The sequence below is a fragment of the Rhinolophus sinicus genome, chromosome 8, assembly GCF_057876585.1.
Source record: "Rhinolophus sinicus isolate RSI-liver-muscle chromosome 8, RSI-T2T, whole genome shotgun sequence".
Taxonomy (NCBI): Eukaryota; Metazoa; Chordata; class Mammalia; order Chiroptera; family Rhinolophidae; genus Rhinolophus; species Rhinolophus sinicus.
Genome location: NC_142508.1, coordinates 10,080,980 through 10,091,702, shown reverse-complemented (window position 1 = coordinate 10,091,702; position 10,723 = coordinate 10,080,980). Strand labels below are relative to the sequence as shown.

General features: G+C 40.2%; 1 protein-coding gene across 3 annotated transcripts in view; it reads left to right on the top strand.

Annotated features, from left to right (window-relative positions):
- The first annotated feature begins 41 nt into the window (after window positions 1-41).
- UBN2 (ubinuclein 2) overlaps window positions 42-10,723 on the top strand; it is an 81,483-nt gene continuing 70,801 nt past the window's right edge. For all 3 annotated transcript variants that reach the window (XM_019750359.3, XM_019750346.3, XM_019750352.3), the window contains exons 1-2: window positions 42-763; window positions 5,491-5,589. In XM_019750359.3, coding sequence (XP_019605918.1) covers window positions 284-763; window positions 5,491-5,589 — 579 coding nt within the window. In that variant the 5' untranslated portion in view covers window positions 42-283. The remainder of the gene's footprint in view (window positions 764-5,490; window positions 5,590-10,723) is intronic.

The window sequence follows — 10,723 nt, the reverse complement described above, 5'->3', positions numbered from 1 at the left end:
GCGTCTCCTGTGTGCGCATGCGCCCGCTCAGCGGCTAGCTTCTATTTATGTGGGGGATCCAACATGGCGGCTGCGGCGACCCTGGCGATGGCGGTGGAGCCCATCAGAACATAGTGGCGGGGAAGGGGGCACGGTCCGCACTCACGGTGGCGTCGGCGGAGACGGCTGAGGGTGGTGGAGGGCAGAAAAGCGAAGGAGAGCAAAAGGAAGGGCGGGCAGGCAAACAACTCGGCGTACAACCGAGCGCCGGCTCGAGCGAGGGCAGAGGGCCAGAACAGTGGGGATGGCGGAGCCGCGCAGAGTAGCGTTTATTAGCCTGTCACCGGTGAGGCGGCGCGAGGCCGAGTACCCTGGGGCTGAACGCGAGCCCGAGTACCCTCGCGAGCCTCCCCGGCTGGAGCCGCAGCCGCACCGTGAGCCGGCCCGGTCGGAGCAGCCGGCCCCGCGGGAGGCTGCCCCCCGGTCGGACGCGCAGCCCCCGCCGCGCGAGAAGCCGCTCCCCCAGCGCGAGGTCAGCCGCGCCGAACCGCCCATGTCGCTCCAGCGCGAGCCTCCGCGGCCGGAGCCGCCGCCGCCACCGCCGCCGCCGCTCCCGCAGCTGCACTTGCAGCCGCCTCCGCCGCGGGAGTCTGCTCCCCGGGTCGAGCCGCCGCAGAAGCCGCCGAGGGAGACGGTGCGCCTGGAGCTGGTGCTCAAGGATCCCACCGACGAGAGCTGCGTGGAGTTCAGTTACCCGGAGCTGCTGCTGTGCGGAGAACAACGGGTACAGAAGGTTCCTCGCTCATCCCCCAGACCCCGGGAGTCTAGGAGCCGTCCGCCGTCCTCAGTGGTTTGCACCATCTGACGCCTACCCTGAGCTCTGGTCGCCCTGGAGGGGCAGGGGTTGAGCAAGGGGTCGGGTGGTTGGTGCTGCTTTCCTCTGCTCCCCAGGGTTGGCCAAAGCTCCCACCCGGCTCCACCGACCTCCCCCCGCGTGTGCACCCGTTCCAGTAGCTGCCCCGAGCACGTTTTCCTCTGCACCTTTCGAAACCTCAGGTTTTCCTCCTTTCTGCCCCCCACACAAAATCAGCGGGCCCTGCAAGTTGCGTGGTTGGGTTTTCCGTGTGGAGCTCCACAGCTGTCCTTTCCAGTAGAGAGGAAGAGAAAACCTTGGGGGACACGCCCCCCACTCTGAAGCGGGGAAATTGTGTAACCCCCTCCAATATCCTCATCTTCGTCACTATTTGTTATGCGTTGTGGCTGTTGAGATGCGCTTGTGAGCGTGGAGTATTCTTAATTGAAGGGGATTTAAGAGTAAGCTAAACATTTTCAGACTAAGAATTCTACTTGAGGAATGAAGGTGAAGTGTTAGTTATCTGGTTACTTATTTTTCTCTCTTGATGCTGGTGAACCTTTTTAGCTTTGTTTTCTCCGGAATTTGTTCATATTGTAATTGACTGGGAAGGTGACGCGCCTGTTTCATTTGGCGCCTACTATCCTATTCTTATTTGAGCGCATATAATTAGTTTATAGGTGCGAGTTGGAGGTTGTTGCACTTGGCCATTGTAATGTTTAGAGAATGATGGAAAAAATCTCAGCTTTGAATTTTTAAAAACTTTATTGAAAAGATATAGGTATGCCTTTGGTGGAACTGGTGAACAATGGAAATAGAAAGGTTTGGTGGGTTGGTGATCTTCAGAAGTAAACTAAAAAGGGAAAAGATAGAGTAAGAGTAATATGAGAACAATTTCCTCCATTGTTTAGTGATTATGCTCTTTATTAGGTTTTGCTTTAGTACAGGTCTAACGGACTCCAGAAGTTACTTGTTTTATTTTTATTCTTGAATATCTTTATAGTTGAAATGAATGACTCCTAATTTAAAAATATATTATTGTCACTAGATTTTGTTTATTTCATTGCAGATAATCTTTTAATCATTAATGTACAAATACTGTTGTGTGTCAAATCATTACTAAGTGATTTCAACCAAAATGAATTAAAGGTAGAGATCATTTTGGTCTTTTCTACGTCACATTTTGCACTTCAGTGCCCCTATTATTTATGAATGTGATGTCATTTTTTAATCCCAAAAAAAATTTTGAAAATGCTGGATTGGAGCATTTTTAAAATAAATTGTATTTGATTTTCTAATCTAAGTAGGTTTGCAGTTTTACTCCCTAATCTAGTTCATAAATTGCAGGTGAAAAGCACCTATTTGGATAAAAATACATAACAATAGCTAACATTTACTGAGTTCTTAGAATATGCTAGACACAGCTGTGAGTATGGTGTATGGTTTATCGAGTTTAGTGCATTTGAGCTCCGTGAGGTAAGGACCATTATCCCCACTTTGCAAATGAGGAGGCTAACAGAGTGGTTACATGTGATTTTATTAATACTTATATGCATATCATCACCAATTCTTAGTAAAACAAAAATTCTTGTAGTTAACTCATATAGCTTAAATTTACAGGAATCTGCCAAAATGAGCTAAAATTAAAGTCATAGTAGAAATACAAAGACCTCTATTGTGACTCTCTATATGCTGTAATATTCATGCCTTGATAAATTAACAATAGATATGTATCTTTCAATTATAAAAACGTTAATTTTGACACTTTACCTTGTTAACTTGATAACATCAGAACTACTAGTTTCATGTAATAGGGGAAGGATGAATAATTCCATTTAATTTTTCAGTTTAACTACCAATTTAGGCGTTTATTAGTTCAATTTTCTCATTGTATATTTAGCCATATATCAATGGACATATTCCACAAAGCAAATCCATTTTTTATATAATGCATCTTTGCAATAAAGATTTGCCAGATTTTCCTATGATTACCCCCAATGAACATATTCATTACGTAAGTATAGAAAACACCTTTCTAAATAGAGTTGTCAAAGATCCACAAAAGGAAATCCCAGGAAGAGAGACCATCAAAAAGCAAAATGTGGCCATTAGAATTGGTCTGGAAAGTGGCGATTCCCAAATTTGTTTCTTTTGCCCCTCGGGGGGAGTCCAAATATTTTTAGGGATGTTATGTTTTCAAAATAGCTTTAATTTTGAGTTATTATCATTGAACAGCACACCATATAGCAGGGTAAGAGAAGGGGGAGGAAAAGAGATCTTGTGAAATTAAGAGAAAAACGTTCTAAAAATTTGAAATAGCCATCTATCACTGAATAAGATTTTAGTTTCAGATCCTTGATAGGTATAGATATAAAAAACCTGTTACATGTGAACACCATCTGTATTGGGGTACATTTAAATCATTGTCCTTCATAAATACGAAATGAATAGTAAAACCCTGATTAACTGAATGCAATGAGAATTTTTTCTATAATCTTTATTAATGAGAAAAAGCACATTTAAACAAGCATATGTTGGCAATATACGAAATTCAAAACCTCCTTCCAGGTTGTCAGGACACAGGTTAGCTAAACCTTTAACCTTTGTTAGATCTGTAGAGTATTGAGCCCTGATTGAGGTGATTCGGGATGATGACTGAGACACCTAAATCATCTCTAGCCTGAAAAATTAATTTGTTCACCTTTTCTGGCTAAAGGGAAATAGTACCGCTTAGAAATACATTTCAGCAGTGATTCTTACACAAGCAATTCTTTTTTTTAACTCTTAGTAAACCAGAAAATCAGTTAAACAGAACATACATTTGTGAACATGATTCATTGAACATTTACTATGAAAGGAAAAATAAATGATAATAGTGTTAATGTTATCATACTGTTACAGAATTCTGTGTTATTCCTTGCTTGTCACATGACCTATTTTGGATACTATGTATGGGAAAGAGCTCCTGAAAATGGTGTTAATGAGTTAACGTCAAAAAACAATTACTGTGTCAATTTTGCTTGGTGGCAATTGGTAAATTTGATATTTAAAATACTTTTCAGATCCTTTTTTCACCTGAAAAGCACACAGCTTATGTAGAGCCTTGATGGTGGGTACGGGGTTATTCCTTTACAATGAAAGAAAAGTGAGTCAGTTTTCGTAAATTTATTTTTAGACATTATCGAGTAAATAAAAGATTTACTTTTGATTGCTATGTGAAGTCTACATGAAATATTTTAGAATGACACATAAGGTGATTCTTATTTAAAAATGTATCTCCATGTGTTTCTATTTGCACGTATAAGACCTAGTAATTGGACCTCAAAGTGACATGCAGACGCAGTTGACAACGGCAAGGCCAGGTGGTTACTCACTGTCCTTAACTTTAATCTCACGTTAAGGCCACATTCTGAACATGCCTAGTGTTTCTTATTTCATTATCTGGCTGTTCCTGCTAGTTTATTTCCTTTTATGTCATGTTTATATTTTCCATTGGTTAACTCTTGTTAGCATAAAGGATTCTGTACATTTATTACCTGTTACAGTAACTTTTAAAATTGATTCTAAAATTATTTTCTTTAGTCTTTAAGGAGTATTCCTTTATGCTAGTGCCCTAGGTATGATGAATTGTTTTGTATTCCTTCTGTCCATATTTTTCTGTCATATTTTTTAGATTGATCACATCTCAGCTTTTGTATCCAGGGTGAAGTGTCCCAATTCCAAAGTGTGCAAATCTTTGTCTCTTCTGAATTTTTTTTCCTTGCCCTTCAGGATCAACCAAATCTGTATCCAGTATTTCAGCTGTAATATACTTTCATTTTTAATTATTTGAAGATGCTACTTCAGTAAAAACATCTAGCCTTCCTTTAAAAAAAAAAAAATTTAACTTTCTAATCAGTTGTCTTGTATCGTTCTGTTTTCGCTTTTTTCCATATATATGAAATGTGTCTGCTAAAATAGTAAACTTGAGTAAAGGATGTGATTTATCTTTTTGTTTGTATTGGTAAATAGATGCTAAACGTGGAATCCTAGCTGTGTGTGTGTATTTTTAACACAAGTTCTATAAGAAACTCTCCCTCTCCCCTGCTAGAAGTAAACCATGTAATGTAATCTATTTGCAGCGATGTCACTTCTCTAGCTTTATTTGAAAGTAGAACGTATTCCCGGAATGGATCTCCATTGACAGGATGTAGGTAATGTGGAGCTTGGTGCTGGGCCTCAGCCGAAAGCTCTAGCAGCTACATATAGTCTAGTAATAACTCAGGGCAGATGATGAAATGCTGACTCTAAATTAATAACCTAGAGATCCCTTTAGGAGCGTTTCCTGACCAAAGTAGGAATCTTTTTAGGAAGAACTCAAACTCGAGCTATAAGTGGGATTTTTTTTTTTTACCTAATTTTCTTGGGGTTTTTAGGCCTTATTTGGATGGGGTGACCATGCGATCATTTTACAGGTGGACGCAGTTTGAACTGTAGAATGTGTAAGAATCCATTAAAATTGTAATTTTTTTTTTTTAGTACAAGCCAACATTTCTTTCTCATTTTAGTGCTTCTAACTTATTTGTTAACATTTGGAAAAATTGATTCGCATTAAATTTAAGGACACCTTCAACTCTGGATGAATACTAATACTTCTATTCTTTCCCCCATTCACTTAGAATCAGAAGAAGCCTGTTCCCACAGAAGACCCATTCAATGATGAGCGTCAAGAGAGGCAAGAAGTGGAAATGTTGGCTAAGAAGTTTGAAATGAAATATGTGAGTATAATAAAGTGTTCATGTAGGTAACTTTATCCTATTGGCCTATTTTCTCTGTGATGGATACTTCCAGTCTCCTGTGGAACCACATTTCTCTGTAACACCTGGAATAGCTTTTCTACCCTTTGAAGGATAGCAGTGGATGAGAGGCAGTAGTGGCAGTGTATTGTTGTGGAAGGAGCAAAGGATTTATGAGTTAACACAACTGGATTGTGATCCCATCTTTGCCCTGTTAACTAGGGTGACTTAGTGAAGGCTATTGGCTTTTTTATGCTTTGGTACCTGTGACGGGAAAATAAGATCTGCCTAGCCATCTTTTATAGCACAAGGGTTTTATCAACATTAGATGAAAAAATTTATTGTTAGCATTTGACATATTGAAAGTGCTATGTCAATGTGAAAAGCTGTTTAGTCACTTAACGTATCACTCTTGTGGAGAGCTGTGTCTTACTCTGTACATGTCATAACTTCTTTTTAACATAAACATCTATGGGATTTTAACCTGTTAATTGACTACCCCACTGATTTTGATCGTCTAGTTCAGGCAATCTATTCCAAATGGTCTTTACCTTTGGTCCTTCGGTCACTTTTTACTGATTCTTCTTAACTGTTGTGGTCGTCTTAAAGACCACAGCAAATTATTTGCAACCTTTTAAGAAGATCATCAGGCCAAAACTGACCTGGGAGAAGATACCTGGTCCGGTGCTAGGCTCTCACAAAAGATCACTTGTAAACAATGAACAGAAATCTCTTTGACCGATAGTTCACTGTCCTGTGGTTCAGGAGTAGCAGATTCAGAAGTCCCAAGATTTTTGCTGCTCAATCAGTGAAGCAGGCCAGATGGACAATAAATGTGGGCGACTGTCCCAGACGGGACAGCACGTGCCATATCTAAAGGGGCCAGTTCCAGCCCTTTGCTCTGCAGGAACTTGGGCTTAAGTTCCTCTAATATCTTTTTCATTTAAATACTCATTGCTAACTAGAACACCTAGTGGGCCAAACCAAATACATCGGTGGGCCAAATTCAGTTCTCAAGCCCTCATTTGAGGCCTCGGTGTACTGGCTTCACTGTTCATCTCCTAGTATGTTTACTTCCTCAGTCCGTCTCCTTTTACATTTTGCCTTTTCTCGGCTGTGAGCAGAATGTTTGGTGGTACGCGTGGGAGGATATGCCACGTCCACTGTGGAGGAGAATGTGTTTGTAGGACATTTCAGAGAACTGAGCAAGTTAAATTCAGTTGGGGGTTTCCAGATTTGGGCAAAGATAAGGTGCATTGAGATGTGGCTGGATCTATGAGTGATGTTAGTGGTGAATTCTGTGGTTGGTGGAAGGCCCGAGGGGCAAGTCTAAGGGCTTTTTATGGTCTTGCATATGCGTAGCTGTTGCTTGTGCTGGAGGGGAATTGCTAGAAGTGGAGCAAGCTGCCACTTGCGGGAGAAGAGGAGGATGGCCATGGAACACAGGATGTGTGCCTTCTCCTGTAGCAGTTACTCGGGGTGGAAGCATGGAGACAGCTCTGGTAGTTGAAAAGCAGTGATAACAGAATTACAGGGAGCGTAACACTGTAAAAGGAGCACCCTGTATGGAATGGTTTGTGTTGTTTTCCCCTATTCTGTCCTATTTTTACCACTCTATAGGCTCCAAATTCATCTTGGTTACCGTAGGAAGGAAGCAAGATGCAGTTTACATAAAGCCCCTCATTCCTTTCCTCACTCCCAGTTATAAGGCTCCAGATATTTAGGCTAAATAGCCTAGTTTCCAACACCGTTTTTAGGTGGTTCCTAGATTGTGTATGCTTTTTCTGAGGCCATAAACTAGAGCAGGGAATGAGGTTTGCTTTGATGGATATAGATTTGTCTCTAAGCCTTCTAGGGCATAGGATAGCCTGGGATGGTTGTAAGATTTCTTTTAGAGTTTTGTTTTTTCTCGCCCTGTCACCCCAGCCACCTTGAAAGATCATGCTATCCTAAAATTGGATATGAATTCAATAATCTAACTAAAAGTGCTTAGCACAATACCTGGTGCCTACCAGGGGCTCAGTTAAGACTATTTGAATCTGACTGACTCTGAATAGGTAGACATGTATTCTGTCAGGCGTTTATTAGCATTTATGAAATCACATTATGACTTAAAACCTACCTACTATACTATGTGGACTTTGAATACCACCTTTGGTGCTTAATTCTATGTGGTTTTGGACTCTCAGAGTATAATGGTTTTGTATTTATTTTGGAAGGATAAAGGTAGATTTGATGTTGTTAAAGTAATTCTGAGTAGTCTAAATAAAACAGTTGATCAAATGGAATTAAAATTGTTTTAATTCAAAAAGTACATTCACAAAATGTGTTGATTTTCTCTTGGTGTGGCTTTTAAAATTGATTTTGTCCAGGCAGTTTTTAAAGAATGGCAATATCTTAGAATAATTGTGTAATTTCCAAAGACAGACTTCTTCACAGTAACTACTACTTAATTGAGCGAAAAGGATATATATTTTTATACTTAAAATAATTACGGATTGTTTAAAAGTGTCCTCAAATACGGGACTGATACAAGTGGATGTTAGAAAGCGTTCATGCCCTCTTTCTGGGAGTTTTAAGAATTCTGTCAGTTACTCAGATTATTAGTTGACCGTTCACACTTGCTGAGGGGTTAGCACTTTTTTTGGATCTCCCTTGGATGGTTTTCATGTTGGTTTTGGCCTTATGTTGGGTCTCGTCCCTAAAGATCAACTTGGTAGGGCTTTGGGTAAAGCAATTTGGACAAACTTGTTACCACCACCACCAAATAAATTCTACTTACAAAGCACAAATAACAGTGTACTTAGGTTCTATAGACCGACAATAGTATGACATTATATATACAGTAAAAACATAACATAATAACATTTTAAAGCAAACTGAAGGGGGATCTTAAAAAGGTCAAGAGACGTCTCAACTCAATAGTTTCTAACTGCAGTTACCAATTGTAATCACTTGCCATGACATGCCCTTTTAATTCCTTGGCCTCTTTGCGCTGAATATTCTCTTTAACTTCTTTAAACCCCTCAGGAACAGTTGAGAACCAGCAGTTTTAGGGTGTTTGGGAGGAAGACCCTCTATCCATAAGTGGTGATTATAAAAATCTGGGTATATTATTTCTGTGCAGTGAAGTCAGCTCTTGGCTATCTTTCTACTGGCTTAACTCTCTATGCTTTTCTAGGTTAAGAAAATCAGCAGAGGGGGATGGAGAGAGATTAGGTTGTGACGGGGTAGGACAAATAGGGAAGCTTTACAACCAGGGGATATTTTCTTCTCAATTATAAGACTGGAGTCGTAGCAATTAGTGTCATGCTTGCTCTATCTTCCATAGGTGATCAATGGATGTTGGGTATTAATTAGGTTTCTTACTTCCTGGAGGCAATAGGGGGTCCGGTAGTAGGAACGTCTTGTTTGTTTGTATGTTTTCCAGCTTAGTGTTACAGGGTAATCAGACCGCACTGGCTTGAAACACTGATTATCAAGTTAAACAGGTACTAATGACTCAGTAATTTGCTTCTGAGTCATAGTGAAGTAATACCCTGGGAATAAACTTAAAGGGGTTTCTTCATTTCAGGTGTAGCAAAATTCAAGGCTTTTGTTTAAATTTGGAAAATATAGTTTGTATTTTTGTAAGATGTATCTATTGTGTAAACTGTTAACATCAATAACTGCAAAGGTCGAGAAAATGTATCAAGTAAGACTGTGCTGCAGGGAGTATTCTTGCTAAGGCTGCTGAAAGAGAGCAGTTCAAAATAAGCCTATCTATCTATCTATATGTCTGTCTATCCTTAGCTCCTGTGGTGAAATTTTACTATTTGTGAATTAATTGGTTTGTGCCTTTTTGGCAACTGTCAAAAGTTTGGTTTCAGTTTATGCCATTTGCATGTCACTGACTTTTAGCCTAACTGGGGAACTAGAGAACTAGAGGTTAGGGAATAGAAGTGGGGGGGGCGTAAGACAGGCAAGGAGGGTGTAAGGCAGGAGGCCGGGCAGGGGAGAAGTTTTTCCAGTAAGGCCAGAAAGCGAGGAAAAGGCAACTGAGGCAAGAAAACTGTACGCTGAGGCCTCTCTGGTGAAGGCCTGACAATAATGCTTTAGCAGAAAGCCATTAAAGGGTAGAGCAAAGACTGTGTAATGTAACCCTGCTGTGTGACACTCAGGCATGGATGTGTCACACACAGGTTATCCAAAGCTCTGTCCCCACCGTGGGACTGTGTCAATAACTGAACGCTGTTGAACGTTTGGTGGACCAGACCCAAGAAAATAAAAGTTCTTGAGTGGGTCATATGTGTACTTAACAAAAATTCAAAAGATACGAAAGGTAATACGGATGATGAAAAGTAAATCTTCCTACTCCTGACTCCCAGCCAACTAGTTTCCTCCTCACAGGTAACACTGTTTCTTGTCCCAGAGATCTATGTGTATGTAAGCATTTCCATATTTCAAAGATTTTGTTCACTGTAAAAGGAAGTGTAAATACAGACAAACAGAGAGAAGAAAGTAAAAATCACCTAATCCTCTATAAGCCCCCTGTCAGGCATAATCACTGTTCATAGTTCGATGATTTTTCTTTCAAGGCTTTTAAAAATGCATGCGTGCTTATGTATATGCTCTCTTGCTCTTAAAGAAATTCACATTCCTGTTACTAAAAACAAATTCAAATGATACATATTGAGCCACAGTCTTCCTTCACCACTGTCTCCAATTATATTCTTTTCCTATTGTTAATAACCATGGTTGTCTGCTTGCGGGGATTCTTTGAGCATTTTATATATATATATCTGTTGACATACATTGCTGTGTTGTGTTTTTCATAATCGAGATCCCACTGTTTGTATGATAGCGGAAAAAGCAGTGTCTTGTTATTTTAATGTTGTCTCCAGGCTTAGCAGGTTGAACACTTTCACCTGCTTAGTGAACATTAACGCTCCCTTTTCTGTGAATAGCCTGAACTATATATAACATTTGGCAAACTGCTTTTGTTGCCTTCTATATTATTATTCCTTGACCATGTTGTTTTAAAATGGCTGTTAACATGGAACATTGTTATGATGCTATAATTGATACAGTGTTTGGTAAAGATCTTAAACTTGTAAGATCCTTTTTTGAGAGGCAT